We start from the raw sequence: 17,986 nt of genomic DNA on the forward strand, positions 1-17,986 counted from the left end.
CGCGGGGCAACTAAGCTTGTGCGCGGCAACTACTGAGCCTGCGCCACAACTAGAGAGAGAAGCCCGTGCGACGCAATGAAGAGCCCATTGCACCACAACGGAAGATCCCGGGTGCCGCAACTAAGACTCAATGCAGCCAAAAATGAATAAATAAATATTTTTGGGCTTCCCTGGTGGCGCAGTGGTTGAGAATCGCCTGCCGATGCAGGGGACACGGGTTCGTGCCCCGGTCTGGGAAGATCGCACATGCCGCAGAGCGGCTGGGCCCGTGAGCCATGGCCGCTGAGCCTGCGCGTCCGGAGCCTGTGCTCTGCAATGGGAGAGGCCACAGCAGTGAGAGGCCCACGTACCACACACACAAAAATAAATAAATAAATAAATAAATAAATAAATAAATAAATATTTTTTAAAAGATGTAAACCATGACAATTATAAATAATGAAAAATGCTGTGAAGGAAATTAAGCGTTGTGATGGGGGGAGGGATGTTACTTGAGAGATAAGGTGACAGGGAAGATCTGAGATCTAAGCTGAACATGAAGGATGAAAAGAGCCTGACGGAGAATACCTTGCTTAATATACGCGTGGCAAGAATAGATGGATGGATGGATGGAGAGATGAACAGACAGACAAACCAACAGGGTAGATTCTGGTGTGAATCAGAGTCACGCTGTAGTACTCAGTCCCTAGTATGCTTAACACAAGAGAGGAGGGTGGGCAGGATGGGATGCGATGGGCCCCAAATTCCCAACCTTGCTCTCACCTGAGCGCGCATTGAACAAGCGGATTGGGCCCTAGGGGCCGCTGGGAGGCGACCGAGAGCTCATTCGTTTCCCTTTAAGGCCGGGGCGGAAGACTGCGGTGAAGGGCCTTTGTGTCGGCGGGATAGAAATAGACCTGCCCCTTTAAGAGGGCGGAGATGATGAGTGGCGGCGGCTTCGAAAGCGGCCTAGGACGCCAGCCGCAGCTTCCCGACCACCCACCTTCGGTCGCCACTTGGGCTGCAAAGACGCCTCTCTCCGAGCTCGCCCCAGAGACTCTGTCGCCCGGACTCTGACCCTGCCACCTGGACCAAGGCCGAGGCCCCGGTGACCCCTAGAGTCGGAGTCTACCCGGCCAAGCCGCGGCCGGAGACTACCGGCCGTCGCCATGGTAATGCCCTGCCTGGGACCACCCGGCCGCCCGGTCTCCTGGCCGCAAGGACTTGCCTTCCGGGTTCCAGCCCCTCCCCCGTGCGAGCTGCAGGGCCGGGTTAGGGTTTAGGGGAGAGCTCGGTGGGGTCGGGAGGCCTGGGCCCTAGTCAGGGCTCGACATGGACACGCCCGGACCCTCAGGGAAGGCCTCTCCACTCACCTCCCTCTGGGCCTCAGTTTCCTGCCTCTTGCCTTCCATTTCATCTTGAAGAACTCCTGTTCATCCTTCCCGGTGTGCTCAAACGTCACGCCTCTTGGGCCCTCCTTCTCCCCCTAACCCTTCCAGTCTGATCCTTGACATTCCGGGATAGGTCTCCCTAACTATAGCTCTTGCTGCTGTGGCGTCTGAGGTTAGGCACAGCCCTTGACTCTAGGAGTGAGACACTTTTAATGTTGGCCACAGCAGCCCTGCTGCCCAGAAAGAAGGAACTGAACTGTGGACTGGGAGGCATCCCACCCTCCTGGGACCCTAGCTTTTGGGTGTTGGATTAGATAAAAACTACTGGCTTGACTCTCAGAATCAAGGCCACTAGGCTGGGGTTTATGGGAGTGTCCGTTATGTTTAACAAAGGTTCCAAACGCCAAACCTTTGGGATGTTGCAAAATCCTTAGGCCCACTGCACAGTGCTGGGTCTAAAGAATGACGCAGGCTCCCGTGAGCAGTCTTCTCTTTGCTTCCTCCCTCTTATTACAAGATTAAGGCAGGGCTTCCCTGATGGTGCAGTGGTTAGGAATCCGCCTGCCAATGCAGGGGACAAGGGTTCGAGCCCTGGTCTGGTAAGATCCCACATGCCGTGGAGCAACTAAGCCCGTGCGCCACAACTGCTGAGCCCACGTGCCACAACTACTGAAGCCCGCGTGCCTAGAGCCCATGCTCTGCAACAAGAGAAGCCACCACAATGAGAAGCCTGCACACTGCAACGAAGAGTAGCCCCTGCTCACCGCAACTAGAGAAAGCCTGCGCGCAGCAACGAAGACCCAACACAGCCAAAAAAAAAAAAAAACCACCAAATAAATAAATCTTAAAAAAAAAGATTGATGCAAATGGACCTGAGTGAATTATTTTACAAGAAAGGATTCTAAGTCATCTAAGTCTTTAAGTAAATCCCATCTCTTCTCTCCTCATCCCTTATTCCTCCCCCCAACACTAGCAGAAAAACAAACAAACAGAAAACAGTAAACCTGATGGTCTTGTTAGAATTGGGAAAAAGCAGAGTGAGGACAGAATGTACTTGCAAACGGTGTTTCTCCTCCAACCTCAATTGCTTTGTTTTCCTTTCAGGCATGCAGTCTGCAGAAGCTGTTTGCTGTGGAAGAGGAGTTTGAAGATGAGGTAAAAAAGTGTTGGTGAACAGAGATGGCAGAGAAGGTCTTAAGATGTAAACACCCAGGCCCAGAACCCAAGTTTCCTTTTACTTGACATGTATATCTTTTTTTGTCTGTGAGAGGCTGAGAAATGATGAGAAATGTAAACAACCCACTTAACTGTCTTAGAAACAAATGAAAAACCAGAAAGATGAGCTGCTTAATTGTCATCCTTTAAATTATAAGGGCCCTTGCCTGGAAGCTGTGTCACGTAGATGATTGGATTCACCTTCACGATGACATACTTTTTTTTAATATAAATTTATTTATTTATTCATTTATTTTTTGGCTGCGTTGGGTCTTCGTTGCTGCAGGCGGGCTTTGTCTAGTTGCAGCGAGCGGGGGCTGCTCTTTGTTGGGGTGTGTGGACTTCTCATTGCGGTGGCTTCTCTTTGTTGTGGAGCACAGGCTCTAGGCATGTGGGCTCAGTAGTGGTGGCTCACGGGCCCTAGAACGCAGGCTCAGTAGTTGTGGCACATGGGCTTAGTTGCTCTGCTGCATGTGGGATCTTCCTGGACCAGGGCTCGAACCCGTGTCCCCTGCATTGGCAGGCGGATTCTTAACCACTGAGCCACCAGGGAAGCCCCACGATGATGTACTTGATGTGGGAAGAAAATTTAGGGAGAGTCAGAGACAGCACAGTTACTGGACAGCAGCAGGCCTGGGGTCACCAACTGGCTACCTGAGCCAGGGCAAAGTACTGCATTCTGTGGCCTTCCATTTTCTCTCCTATCACACATGATGGCCGTTCTTCTGCCATAAACATTCTTCCCTTCCCGCTCTCTCCTCAGAAGATGACACGTTAGACTAGATCTGAAGCTGGCATGTTAGAATCACCTCTGCCGAGGCCCTACCACGTATCAGTTACATCAGAATTTCTGGGAATGGGCGCAGGCAGGGGTATTTCTAATCTCTGGGTGCAGCCAGGGACCGCTGAACTAGTGATCTGCACAGCTGTCTTCCCACTCAGATCGAACAGATATAGTTTCATCTAGGAGGCCCAAAATTGCTATCTCAAATCCTTTTCAGAAAGAAACAGGATTTAAGTGAGTAAATCTCCAAAAGGTAAATTAAATTGCTTAAGAATATAGCACCAGGGACTTCCCTGGTGGCGCAGTGGCTAAGAACCCGCCTGCCAATGCAGGGGACACCAGTTCCATCCCTGGTCCAGGAAGATCCCACATGCCGCAGAGCAACTAAGCCCGTGTGCCACAACTACTGAGCCTGCTCTCCGGAGCCCACGAGCCACAACTACTGAGCCCGCGTGCCACAAATATTGAAGCCCACGTGCCTAAAGCCTGAGCTCCGCAACAAGAGAAACCACTGCAATGAGAAGCCCGCGCACTGCAACGAAGAGTAGCCCCTGCTCGATGCAACCAGAGAAAGCCCGGTGCGGCAACAAAGACTGAACGCAGCCAAATAAATAAAAAAATAAATAGATGAAAAAGAAAGACTACGACACCAGCAGCCAGGATGGCCTCCTGACTCCAGTCTAATGTACATGGAAACTATTAAACTACATTTATAGACTAGAATTGCTCTAGTTTATCAATGACAAGCCATTCAAACCTACTTTTTTGTCTCCCAGTGATTTGCTTTAAAAATCACGTTTAGAATTTGTCCAGATGCCTAATTGGTGCCTAGTGAGATGGTGAATGCTGCACCAGGGGCCCTTCTGGCAGCCACAGTCCCATGCTTCCCTTCCTCTGAGGCTTTTGGAACCCGAGGTTTGAAGGGAAAAACAGACCTTCCTCAGATCTCTTAAAATTCCATCTCTGGCTTGTCTCATTCATTGAGGCCCCAAGACATAGTGACAAAGGCACTTATGGGTCCCAGTCCTGGTTCTGTGAAGTTACTTAACCTCTCTGAGTCTCCGTTTCTGTATCCATAAAACAGGGACAATAATAGTACCTATTCATAGGGTCATCATGAGAACTCATGGAGAGAATTCTGGTAAAATGTTTACATGGTACCTGGCACCCAGTGAGGTTTTTCAAATGTTAGATTTTGTTATCACTTGGGGACTTGATTTTTGTTTTTACAAATAATTCAAAACTGCCAGGTTTGTCAAGGAGATATGCGTCCTTGTCTTTGTCTTTCAGCTTTGGAGATGTGTAATTACGGGCTGAAAAAAATGACCCTCCTGGGTCTTACCAGGTCATGGTAGGACTGCTAGGCTAGTAATGGAATTAAGAGTGAAGGACTCTGACAGCTCAAGTTTCTGTTCCATGACCAGTCCCTTTCCCCCTTCCCAAGACAGATGACATCATGTCTGAGAGTGAGCTCTTCAGCGGAAAAGGGCTGCATCACCTCCCAGGGTCATCAGGATTTTCTTGCTGTTGTAATTATAATATCATTATTACTAAGTCCTAAGGTAGTCCTGTTAGAGTATGCTACTCTCCTGATAGTACACGAAGCAAGAAAGATCCTTCCTCTAGCCTGGACAGTCCAGTGCAGCAGCGCGGGGTGGGGGTGGAGGGGACCTTCCTGTCAGTTAAATCAGCAGTTCTGACACCTTCAGAACAGGTCTGTTGCTCTTGAAGGTGTCAATCTCCCCTTGCTTCCCAACCGGAATCCATACTTCGTTTACCTGCCTGAAAAGCTATATTTAACTTCTATCTATTTTGCAGGCTCCAAGGACTCTCTGGCTTACTGAAGACTAAGCATGTGCGTGCGCGTGTGCGTGTGCGTGTGTGTGTGTGTGTGTGTGTGTGTGTGTGTGTGGTGGGGGTGAGGAGTGGGTGGAGGACAGGCAGCAGGACCAGATGGATAGATGCCTAGTGCACAGGTTTGACACCACGAAGCTAGTTTCCTTGAGATGGGTGTGTGACCTTGGATGATTTGTTTGACTCCTGGGTGACCTGGTTCCTTTGCTTCTCCTACTGTTCCCCCAACTGCCGCCACCACCCCTCGCCACCCCTCACCTGAGACTGAAGAAAGAGAGAAGCTACCTGAAGACTTAGCCTTAGAATGCGTCTGGTAGAAGCCTCGTTGTGGGCTTCTGGGCAAGGTCAAAGGTGGTGAGAGAGTCCACCACTGCCTTTCACACCTTGGTTTCTTGTTTGCGAGTATTTGCACACACAGACACACCACATACCCGAAACAGTGAAAGCAGAGTGTTTCTTGATTTCCAGATGCCAAGACCTGCTGTCTCTGCTTCTTTGTAGGATTTCTTGTCAGCTGTGGAGGATGCAGAGAACCAGTTCGTTGGCTCACGGCCTGTGAATGCTGGGTGCCTGCGACCTGTCTCTTCCCGGCCACAGGAGGCCCAGCTACTGCCATGCCCCACTGCTCCTTCAGAGGCTGCGGGCCTGCCAGCCCTGGGACTCCGCCTTTCTACCTCCGGCATGCCCAGGGCCGTTGAAGGTCCACCTTCCACAGGAACAGCTCCCCTAAGGCCTGTCTCAATGTCCAGCAGCTGGACTGGCAATCAGGGAAGAGTGACACTGACAGAAGTGCTCAGTGAGACCCCAGTAAGACCCCAGTCCTCAGTCTCCCACCCCCAGCTCACCTTCAAGAGCAAACAGCAGGTGATTGGTGGCTTTGAGGGGCCTGAACAAGATGAATTTGATAAGGTCCTGGCAAGCATGGAGCTGGAGGGCCCCGTCATGGAGCTGGAACTTGGAGTTAGCGGTGAGGCCACAGGAATCCTGCCCACCTGGTGGTGGGAGGACTCAACATTGGCTAAAAAGGCCCGGGCAGCTGATCTGAGCAGACCTTGCCAAAAGGGGCCCATGCCTGTAACCCACATAGCTGGTATCCCGTCAGCTCGGGATGTGCCCCCGGATCCTGTTGTCCGCTGTGGGACTCCACAGTCCCACTTGAGGCCTGGTGCCACGGGTAGCCTTCCTGTCCCAACTGCCTCGGTGGTTCGCGGTCAGCAGCCCCATTGGGAGGTCTCTCCCGGTGGTCCCCGTCCTCAAGCGCCCCAGCCTCTCCAAGCTGCTGGCAGGCTCGTTCAGAGCAGCCCTCAAAATCATTTCCCTGGTCAGCCAGTCCCGTCTCCAAATGCCTGCTTAACTGGCAAACCTCATTTTCTTACACCACAAACTCCCAACTCAAGCTGTGCTACTCCCTCAAGGACTATCTCTGGATTATTTCCTCGGGGGCCCTTCCAGCCCCGAGCTCCAGCATCTTCTGTCAAGTCTCCTGTCAGCACCCTGAAGGGCCCCCGTCCTTCCCCAGTCCCTCAAGCTGCTCTGCAGACGCCCATCGTCACGAACCACCTGGTGCGGCTGGTCACTGCTGCCAACCGGACACCCCAGCAGCCCGCTTGCACTTCCACCCGCGCCAAAACACGCCGCTTCCCCGGCCCAGCAGGGCTCCTGCCTCACCAGGTGAGTGACGGCTTCTCTCTGGCCAGAGCCTGAGCTCCCCAGGCTGCTGGGGGCCCAGGAGAGCAGCAGAGTCCCAGAGGATCTTCACGCCCCCCCAGGAAGGGGAGGAAGGAAGTGCAGAGAGGGAGCGCTTCCAAAGCTGTGGAGGAATTCAGAAGAAGTGGGAAGAATTGAATGCTTGAAAACCCACATGCGAGATGCTTAAGGCTTGAGAATGTCACAATTTCCATACGTTTGTTGAACATCTACTGTTTCCTAGCACCAGGGCAGAAAGATTCATTCACTTATATTTGCTAAAGACTGGTATGTGTTGGGCACTTTGCTTGGACCTGAGAATACAGAGATTAACATAGAAATAGTTCCTGTCCTAAGGAGCTTCCAGGAGAGTGGAAGAAGCAGACACAAACGATTACACATAAAAGGCACAGGGAGAGTAGAGGTCATTCCCTGGGTGCTGGGGAGACACTGGGCTCCTTGGGCTTGCTGCGTGGGCTCTGGAGGGATGAGTAGGAGGTTTACGGAGGTGTGTGTCAGGAGGCTGTGTCTTGGAGGACATTTCAGCAGTGGAAAGACGGGAGAGCGTGTGCAAAGGCACAGATGCTCTGGGAGAGCCACAGAATCGCTCGTAGCTGGTGTGGGGTCAGTGTGGGGGAGTTGGGGCTGAGCTGCGTGTGTAGATTTCGGCAGCAGTGGAGAGACAGGGTCCATCAAACTACTCTTGGGTCAGATCCCAGATAATTGGACTCTGAGGATCCAGTCTGGTTGTGATAGGTTACCCCCTTTCCTCACATTTGAAGGGTGTTTGAAAAGATTCCTGCCTGTTAACTTGCTCTTCCCTGGCACTTTTAAGAGAAATCCAAGGAGACCTGGGATGGACCTCTGTAGGGAAGGATGAGGTCCCTGAGAAGGGGTGTGGGGAAAGCTGCCCTTTTACTCATCTCGGGCCTCTCTATTCAAGTCATCGCCCCCGTCAGGAAGCCCTGGGGTTTGTTCCTGGGCCAGCTCTAGCTTCCTCACACTCCCAAAACGATCCCCAAAGCATCTTTTTTGAGCTGCCAGCGAGGCTCCTGAGACTTCCTTAGGAGAGATGTACTACGTGTTAATTGTCCCTGGTAGTTTCCTGAACTCATTATGTAACCCAGACAAGAAGCCGTACTTGTAAATAACAGCTGCTGAGCTTGCTCTCGCCTTCTCCTCTGTCCCCTTGTAGCACAGTGGGAAAAATCTGGACGACATCATGGTTTCCACGCCCCAGACTCCGACTCATGGTGCTCTGGCTAAATTCCGGACAGAGGTAACTAATTCCATGCAAATGTTAACTTCCTGGGGATCGTTTAAGAGTGAGGGACATCCCTACGTGTTTCAGTAGCTGAGGATGAGAGTCTGTGCTGCTCGGCCCGTTCCCTGGGGTCACACACCACAGGGCATTTGGGGAGGTGGCAATTTTCCTGGCATAAAGTGAAGCCTATCCTGATGCCAGAGGGGTGTGAACCGATACCTTGAGTCCAGCCTTCTTTCCCAGCTAAGAAAGAAAGGCCCAGCTAACTCCATCTTCCCTCAGAGGAGGAGAGTGTAACAGTTGTTGAAATTGTATCTCAGGAACGCTGCCTTTCAGGTTTCTGGGAATCAAGCTGGGAAGGATCTGGCTTCATCTTGCCTCTGGTGGATTCCCTCTTGGTGGGTGAGACCCAGCCTCCCTCCTCCCTGGGATTCTGGTTGACCTGCTCTGCTCCCAGACCCACTTTTGCTTTTAATTCTCTCTAGAAGTTTTTCTCTTTGCTGTAGCTCTGCAGATCCACCAGTCCATTTCAGCTCCAAAGCAATAAATACTCACCTGGATTCAAAGCTTTTTTTTTTTTTTTTTTTTTTTTTGCGGTACGCGGGCCTCTCACCATTGTGGCCTCTCCTGTTGCGGAGCACAGGCTCCGGACGCACAGGCCCAGCGGCCATGGCTCACGGGTCCCAAAGCATTTTTTAATATAATAAGGTGAATAGTTAAAGCCAGAGGCATCCCAGATAAAATATAATTGGTTTCAAAATTGCCTGGAAGCCTATAAATATATGTGGGAGCTCCCTAGCCCTAAGACTTTGCAAGTCCATTGTAAGAGACAAGCATAGATAGCCTTTTGCATTAATGTAATTAAAGTCAGGGCCTGATTTAAAGTAAACAAATGCCTCAGTGAAAGTACTTTTGCTAGTGTACCTTTGCTATTGCTTCTCAGTGAAAGATGTGATATGCCACAAGGTTTCACACACCATTTTCTGAACTTGGAGATACACGAAGGGAGAGAATGTGGCCACCGTGCTGCAGGGAATTCACCCTTGCTCTCCCACCCCTCTATCCCAGCTCAGGCAAGGCCTCTAGCGAAGCGGACCTGTTAATGCAGGCTCCCCTTCTGCTCTGTTGTGCCAGATGGTTACTAGTTCCCAGGCATCGGTGGAGGAGGACTTTGGGCGAGGGCCCTGGCTGACCATGAAATCTGCTCTGGGCCTGGATGAGAGAGACCCTACCTGTTTCCTCTGTACCTACAGCATCATCATGGTGCTGCGGAAGGTAAGGGTCCTGGGTGCTGAGACCCAAAGGGAAGACCATTTTTATCCCTTTCACCAAGCTCCTGCCCTGCTCCACCTTAGGAAAGGGGCTCTCTGTTTGCTCCCTGCTACCCCAGGCCTGTCTCTGAGTGGCAGCGTGAAGCCCCTTTGGTCGTATCTTCCACTCCCCTGCCTTTTCACAGTATCTGGCATAGGTGGAGGTGGGTTATGGGCATGTCTCTGCACATCTGGGCCCTGAATGGGGTAGGGTAAACACACTGCTACCCCTAGAGCTCCCCAGAGGTCAAAGGTCACGTGCAGACGCACGTTAGTACATGTGCTGACGTACTCCTGCCTGTGGCCTGTGAGATGCAGCTCTATATGAATACGTACACATAAACACACAAAAGAAAGGGGGCAGGGCAGACAAATGAAAGGCCCGCAGCTTCAGGTCTGCCAGAGGGAGATGGGATGAGCCCTGTAGACTGCCCCTTGGCCCTCTGAAAAGGAAGACCATCACTACACCAGTGCTCTGCCCCCCTCCCTGGGTTGCCCTGGCACACTTGGGAACCTTACAGGTGGGACGTGGCTCCTCAGCAAATGCCTCTCCTTGTAACCAGGCAGCCCTGAAGCAGCTGCCCAGGAACAAAGTCCCCAACATGGCAGTGATGATCAAGTCCCTGACCCGGAGCACAGTGGACGCCAGTGCGGTTTTCAAGGACCCCACGGGTGAGGAGTTAAGTCCTGGGAGTGTCTGACGAGTGGCCGCATTGAGGTCAGGAGGTGAGGAGGAGCCGCCCTCTCCATTTGCAGTTAGGAAAATTGAGGCAGTGTCCAGCCCCCTTCCCAGCCGGGGCCCAGGCCAGTCACTGTGCTGCCCTTGGCCCTGATACTGATGGGCGGTGTGGTGTTTGCAGGAGAGATGCAGGGCACGGTGCACAGGTTGCTGCTGGAGACACGCCAGAACGAGCTGAAGCCTGGTTCAGTGCTGCTGCTACAGCAGGTACGGGAGCTGCAGGTGGGCCCTGCCCTCCCGCCTCCCGCCCTGGAGGAAGCCCCGGGTCGTCTCTCTGGCTCCCTGCCCTCCCAGGGCCCAGGCAGAGAGTGGCTGCCCCAGTGCAAGCCCTTGGCTCACTGGAGCCGAGTAAAGGCCTGGCTGCCATCCTTCAGGGGGCGGATGGGGGTGGAGGTCGTGCTGTGAGGGGCCGAGGATGGGGTACGCAGTGCTACTCTGGCAGCAGGGCTGCGGCAGGAGTGATTTCTGTGACCCTGGTGCAGAGGCTAGCAAGGGTGAGGCAGGCGGGACTGGGTGGCCGTCCGGCAGCACCTAGCGCTCTGTCAGGACATTGGACACCTTCCCCCCCTTTCTCTACTCCAGATCGGAGTGTTCTCTCCTTCACCCCGAAATCACTACCTCAACGTGACGCCCAACAACCTGGTCCACGTTTATAGCCCAGATTCTGGGGATGGGAACTTCCTCAAGCCATCGCAGCCCTTCCCCAAGGTAAGAGGAGCAAGATGGAGTGGGCATGGGTAGGGCCGCTTTCCGCCTGGGTCTTCTGATTTCTTCCCCTCCTCTATCCTGGGGAGCAGGGATGTGAAGTGGACAGTTGCCCTGAGGTGAAAAGATGCCCTTTGGGGACAGGGCCATCTCCTCCTGTCCCTGGGCCAGCCACCTGCCAGATGGCACAGTAACAGGACCTAGAGGAGCAGCTGGCTTCTGGGTGGATCCCTGAGTGTCTGATGGCAGACCTGAACATTGGAGAGCATGGGAGTCACCTGAGAACTAACCGAGTTGAGGGTCCGCGATGGGGTGGGGCCCTCAGTGAGTGACTGAGGGTTGGATTTGCTGCAGGTGGCAGTGCAGAGAACAGACAGCTACAGATGGTCTGTCAGGTGAGCCAGCACTTGCTCTGTATCTTCCCTCCTGGTTTCCACCTCTGCTAGGTGAGGGGGCGCCGGCCCAGAACTCCTTTGGGAGCCAAGGGAGGCTGGGTTCCAGGCAGTTCCACTCCAGGGTGAGGGTGCAGGGCCCGGCCTTGACTTGACACACAGTGTCCCGTCTGTGGCCACCCCCACCTTCCTGGGATCCTGGGTTGTCGTCATGACCTGGCCTGGGGGTCAGGAGACCTAGGTCATGGCCCTGCTCTGCTGGGAATTTGTAACATGACCTTGGGCAAGTCCTGTCCCCTCCCCTGCTGTTGCTTTGTCTATAAAATGAGTGGGTTAGACTAGATGACATCTAGTCAAGTTACATGTTTAGTTCTAACTTGCTGCTTCTCATCTTTTTCCCTAACCTTCTTCATTCTCTCAATATCACCCCACTTCTAAAAAAAGCATCTTGATTTCCATTTTTTTTTTTTAATTATTTTTTTGGCTGCGTTGCATCTTTGTTGCTGCGCGTGGCTTTCTCTAGTTGCGGCGAGCGGGGGCTACTCTTCACTGCAGTGCGCAGGCTTCTCATTGCAGTGGCTTCTAGTTGCGGAGCGCAGGCTCTAGGGCGCACGGGCTTCAGTAGTTGCAGCGCATGGGCTCAGTAGTTGTGGCTCGCAGGCTCAGTAGTTGTGGCTCACGGGTTTAGTTGCTCCACGACATGTGGGATCTTCCCGGACCGGGGCTCGAACCTGTGTCCCCTGCATTGGCAGGTGAATTCTTAACCACTGTGCCACCAGGGAAGCCCCATCTTGATTTCCTTTTAAATTTCAAGTCACCCCAGGAATTCCCTGGTGGTCCAGTGGTTAGGACTGTGTGCTTCCACTGCAGGGGGCACGGGTTCGATCCCTGGCCAGGGAACTAAGATGCCCCTCGCTGCAAGGTGTGGCCAAAAAAAAAAAAAAAAAAAAAATTTCAAGTCATCCGTACTTGTTGAAAAAAATTGTACAGAATAAAGCAATGTGAAACTGACCCTTCTCCACTTCCATTCCCTAGGGCTAACCATGGTTAACAGGTTTAATTACTAATTTTAATTACCTGTTCATATATTAGTTAGTTTGGGGATTGTTAACAGCTCATTTTTAATTCCAGGCTAACTCCTCAGCATAATTCTGAATGGCGTCTTCACTCTCTGCTCCAGTTATAGAGATTCCCTAAAACATCAGATACCAGCAGAATTAGGAAAGAAAGTCGGCCAAAAGTTTTCTGTTTTTCTTTTATTTTTTTAACTGTCTGCTGTTTGGGGTGTTTGGCGTTTCAGCCCCCTCCCCACAGCATGGGCCTGGGTGACTGGCCGCTGCCACGTTCCTCTCTCCTGCCTTTCCTGAGCCCCCACCTATTCCTTTGAGGTTGTTTGGGCAGAACTGTCCAGAGGATTTCAGGGGCACAGGTATTGGTAACCAGATCCTCTGTCCCCAGGATCCAGGAAGCTTCCATGAACGCCTCCAGCATGAGACCGAGAAGCCTGGGAAAGGCCTCAGAATAGCACAGAACCCAGAGGCAGGGGCATCACCTGAGAAGGAACTACTCCCAGAAGCAGGTAAGGCCGTCAGCCCACCCAGGAGCAAAAGAGGTTCTCCTTCTATTTCCTCTTGAATAGCTCAGCCAGATTGTTCCTCCTCCTGTGAGTCTTTGGATCTTACAGAATCTTAACAGAAATCCGATGTGGTGTGTTCTCTGGCGAGGCTGCAGGCCACAAACTAATTAACACAAAGAATGTGAACCAAAGCGCCCCAGCTTCCAGGCCATGTGCTGTTAGCCACAGGGGGAGGTAGACTGGCACCATCCTTGAGTCTTCTGTGGCCTGATGGCCAGACCTCAGAGGCAGATTTCCCCATAGTGACTAAGCTCCAAGGCCCTCCAGGCGGTGCTGAGGGGTCAAACATCCATGAGGTTAGGGTGGGGCCAGGATACAGACCTGAGAGGCCCAAATACAGACCTTTGAGGGGAGGGCCAACTTGTTCCTCAGGAGGGAGCCTTACCCGGGTGAAGCTAACACAGTCCAGGTCTGGTCCTTAGCTCTTTGATTCAACCCTGTTTGGCCCCAAAGTTCATGGGATTATGGATAGGTGTTGCGACGTTAACCAAATTTCACAGTAGACCAATGGATAAACCACAAAGCCCATTTCTTTATATTGTATGAAAAAGTATCTACCCTGTATGCTGGAATCTTCTCTAGAATCTTGCACTGTCTCCTTGGAAGTCAGCTTGATGACAAGCCGAACCATCATCAGAAGGTTGCTGGTGGTCACAGTATAAGCGTGAGGCGAGTTGCCTGTAGAGTGTGTGGTTGGTGTCATATCTCCACTGTAGGGACAGACCTGCCGGGCAGGCAGCTGCTGGTGGTGGCCGGGCAGCACTAGGAGACACAAATGCGGATTCCTGCTATGATTCCCATTTTCCTAGGCTCACACTGGCTGGCTCACTCCCCTTCATTTAACCTAGTGTTTCTTCAGACGGTCACAGTGTAGCTAGTGAGGGGCAACTTTTTTTGTTATAATCAAATTGCAGTCCTGCTTCCCTGAGTACGGTGCTGGTCACCCTAATTAAATTTGAATGCCCCCAAACTGACTTCTGTCCTTCCAGCAGCAGTGTTTATCGAGTGGGAGCTGGCCTCTGCAGGTATAGTTTCCAGCCGGACTGACTCTAGGGCTGCGTGATCCCGTCCATTCAGCGGGAGTTTTCTAGTTGGAAGCTAGGGCTCTGGTGTCAAAGGGATGCTACTTGGGGAAGTTGTTGACCTCTGTAAACCCTGTTCTCTCAGGTAAAGTGGGGATTCTAACATGAACTACACGAGATGCCCTTTAAAGGGGCCCCGTGAGACCGAAATGAAGTGATGAGTGTAACGTGGGCAGCCCTGTGCTGGCGCCCAGCATGCCCCCGGTACGTGTTAGCTGCCCTTGTTAACAGTCAGAGTAGCAGTAGGGCTTACTGAGGTCAGCTCTGTTTCCAAGTTCTCAGACAGGAGCACCCCATCCAAGAACTGTAGTCGGGGACAGTTACTTTTGTCCCCTCTGCCTACGAGGCACTTCGGGGGAGGGGACGATGATGTCTCCCACTCTGCAGATGAGAAACCAGGTTAATGAACTGTGTGATTCTGAACACATCTAGTGACTCTTCCTGGCCTTCTTTCTCCCTCTGTCCAACGCAGAGGTTGCATTAGGGGACCTCTGCTCAGGCACTGTGCCTCTGGATGGAAAGAGGAGCCATGAAGGCCCGAGGGGAGCCTCTTTCTTAGCAAAGTGGCCCGGGCGTTTTGCCTCTGCCTTTGTTGTGTGTGGGTATGTGGGGGGCAGAGGGGAGGTGGAAGGCGGGCCGGCCTCAGGCCCATCAGTGTGGGTGCTGGCGGCTGGGCGAGCCACCTTCCTGACAGCCCTCCCGAGGGGCGGGAGCCTTGGCTCTGAGTCACGTGGAGCCCTAATATTATCACTAAGTCTCCCCGCCCTCTCTTCCCCCCCCCCCCCCCCCGCAGATGACCTAGATGGACTCCTGAGCGAGCTCCCTGAGGACTTCTTCTGTGGCACCAGCAGTTGGGACTCCCCCAAGGCAGGGCACCCCCCATGAGCCGGCAGCCTCTCAGCACCCAGGAGAGAGAAGACCAACACAATTGGAAAACAAAGTTCCGGGACTTCTCTGGCTGCTCCCACCCTGGACACTTACCCTGAGAACACCCTCGTCCCTCGGGTTCTGCAGTGCCGTCACTCTGGGTCTCCCTTTGGCAACCGGAACTCTGCCCAGGATCAACCCCAGCTCTACTGTCCTCCAGGCCCTCGGGTGCACATTCCGTCTCCTCCTCCAACAGGGAAGGTGTGCCGTTCTCCCACCTCAGCTTGAATTTAGAGGATGCTGGGCCTGGTCCCTTTACTCCCTAGTCCGCGGGCAGCTGAGGAGCTAAGAGGAGCCGCACCACAGCAGTGGCGACCTGTCCCTCTGGACAAGGAAGGAACGCTCAGACTTCCCTCTGCGTCGTCTCTTGAGGCCTGTAGGTGGCCAGCTCACCTGTGCCCAGGGCTCCCAGGAGCGGGGGCAGGAGGACGGCTGAGGTGCCTTATTCTGAAATAAAGCAGCCGCCTGCTTCACCCACCTCTCTCTCGTTTCCAGCCTCGCTGCTCCTTGTTCTGTCTGCCCTGCTGGTGGTACCTTGGCCAGAGCAGAGCCAAGCCACTCGTTTTCTCTCTCACTGTCTCTCTCCTTTTTTTTTTAACCATAAACTTTTTCTTGTAGACAGTTTTAGATTTATAGAATTATTGCAAAGATGTTACAGGGAGTTCTCATATACCCCACACCCAGTCTCCCCTATTGCTGCCATCTTACATTAGTATGGTAGATTTGTTGCAACTAAAGAACCAGTATTGATACATTATTATTAACTGAATTCCATACTTTATTCACATTACTCAGTTTTCCCCTGATGTCCTTTTTCTCTTCCAGGATCTCACGTTACATTTAGCCATCGTGTCCCTTGGCTGTGGTAGTTTCTCCAACTCTCCTTGTTTCTTAATGACCTTGACAGCTTCGAGGAGCGCAGGTCCGCCATGTTGTCGGATGTCCCTCTATGGGAATTTGTCTGGTGTGCCTTCATGATTAGACTGGGGTTATGTGTTTGGGGGAGGAAGACCTCAGAGGTAAGGTGCTTTTCTCATCACATCATATCAAGGGTTGGTGTTGACCTTGATCACCTGGCTGAAGTAGGGTTTGTCAGATTGGCCAGATTTCTCCACTGTCAAGTTACTCTTTTTCTCCCTTTACGCACGATACCCTTTGGAAGGAATTCACTCTGCTGCCCACCCTTAAGGAATGAGGAGTTATGTTCTACCTTCTTAAGGGCAGAATATCTACATGGATTATTTGGAATTCTTCTGCGTGGGAGATTGGTCTGTTTTCCCTTATCTTTTGTTCAACCACCCATTTATATCAGTATGGACTCATGGATATTTATTTTATACTTTGGGTTAGAGTCCACTACAACTTTATTTATTTTGTTGCCAAGCAACTCTTCACCACTGTAGCTTCTCTGTACCGCTTTTCAGGCAAGAATTGGACGAGGGTCATGGGTGGGGTGTAAAAGGTCTAATTATACCAAGTTGCCAACCAACCTTGTTTTCCTTTCTGGAATGAAGGGAGGAAAGGAAGATTCTCTCAGCACATGGTTGAGGGGGTGTGGGTTAAAGACCCCAGTTTGGCAGCCAGCCTCTTCTGCCTCTGCGTCAGCCTTCACCAGGCAGCTGTGAGTCAGGACCTCCAATGGGCTTGGTGTGGCTCTGGGAGAAGGGGTTAGGCTCCCTTTTTCCAAAGAAAAGCTGATCCCACGGATCCCAGTCTCAAAGCTGAAGTGAACAGGTGCTTTAAGAACTCCATGTTCAGCTGGCTGCTGGTGGCAGTGGGGCTCTGTTCTAGAAGGCTTTTGTGGCCCAAGCGCAGGAACAAGAAGGGGCTAATTCACCAGCACCCCTTTCACACTCTCACGGGGTCTTCCTACCTGAGCACACCACGCACTTCTTTCTCTTCCCCGTGCTGCTAACTCCCCAGCTCCACCTCTGTAGCTTAGATCTGGGCCGGAGCCGCCCATCTATGCCGGGTGGTCTTCCTGCACCTAAACCAGCCCTGCCCCTGGCCTGCGGTGCCCCCCCGCACTCAGCCCCCTTGAGCTGTGGTCTCTGCTGCTCACGATCCTGACAGATGCCCTGGTTTCTTGTGTGCTTCATTCCCCCCCACAGGCTCTGAGCTCCCAGAAGGCAGGCTGGGTATCCAGTTGCCTGGCACTGTTCCTGCCAGTAAAACTGGGCTCCCTGTGGGTTCACGTGTGGGTTGAAGTAAAGGCCTCAGGAAGTTAATGCTGAGGATAGTTTTTCCGCCCTCAGGAAGTTAAGGCTAAGGATAGGGGACTGAACATATGGTACCTCTGAGGACTGATCTGTAGTCAGAGCACCTTCAGGCCTGTGACAAGAGCTGCAGAGAGGCTGGGGAGGTCAGAACAGCCTCAGGCCCCACCGACCATGACTACCGTGAGCCTCGGGAGAAGGCCCCTCTCGGCCCCGTCGCGTTTTGCCAGCTCCCAGCCCTGGGAGCCCAGCTCCGGGTGCTCAGCTGGGCTGTTGGCTGGGCAATTAAAACATCGAACGGGCGCCTTTCTCTGAGGATCTCCAAGCCCTCGCTGGGCACGATCTCATTCCTCCTCTGGGATCCCCCACCCTGGAATACCACGAAGAGGCTGGGGCCAGAGTGGGTGAACAGCAGGGTAAGGGCAGAGCTGGAAACAGCCCAGGCTGCTGCCACCCACTTGGGCAGACAGATGAGTGTCTGCCCCGGCGGAGAACAGGGGCCCTCAGTCAACGTGCTACACGTGAGAGGCCGGCCCACGACGAGCCAAGGGCTCCTCAGCAGCGCAACAAGATCTGCTGTGCGCCAGGCCCTGCTGGGCACCAGAGCCCCAGCTGAATCCGTTCAGGTCCTGCTCTGGAGCCCGCATCCAGCGCGGCAGGCTGTGGTCCACGGCACCTGGGGACAGGGGCTTGACAAAGCACACGGAAGGTCCTCCAGGAGCACGGATTGGGGGGTGGCTGGAACCGCAGGGGTGGGCGACCTGAGCAGGTGTCTCCCACCGCAGGTGACCTTTGAGGTGGACTTT

At 53.0% G+C, this 17,986-nt stretch overlaps 1 protein-coding gene across 1 annotated transcript; it reads left to right on the forward strand.

Annotated features, from left to right (window-relative positions):
* Positions 1–928: 928 nt before the first annotated feature.
* HROB (homologous recombination factor with OB-fold) lies at positions 929–15,386 on the forward strand. Its single transcript, XM_079904774.1, has 10 exons — positions 929–1,151; positions 2,475–2,525; positions 5,725–6,894; positions 8,105–8,188; positions 9,308–9,448; positions 10,047–10,155; positions 10,344–10,429; positions 10,805–10,930; positions 12,778–12,898; positions 14,831–15,386. The coding sequence occupies exons 1-10, from the start codon at positions 1,149–1,151 to the stop codon at positions 14,920–14,922; spliced, it is 1,983 nt and encodes a 660-aa protein (XP_079760900.1). The 5' UTR covers positions 929–1,148; the 3' UTR covers positions 14,923–15,386.
* Positions 15,387–17,986: the final 2,600 nt, after the last annotated feature.

Source organism: Stenella coeruleoalba (genome assembly GCF_951394435.1).
Source record: "Stenella coeruleoalba genome assembly, chromosome: 19".
Lineage (NCBI taxonomy): Eukaryota > Metazoa > Chordata > Mammalia > Artiodactyla > Delphinidae > Stenella > Stenella coeruleoalba.

Coding starts and splice junctions, on each gene's coding strand:
- HROB (XM_079904774.1), top strand. Junction 10,430..10,804: donor CAGTGCTGCTGCTACAGCAG/GTACGGGAGCTG, acceptor TCTCTACTCCAG/ATCGGAGTGTTCTCTCCTTC. Junction 12,899..14,830: donor GGAACTACTCCCAGAAGCAG/GTAAGGCCGTCA, acceptor CCCCCCCCGCAG/ATGACCTAGATGGACTCCTG.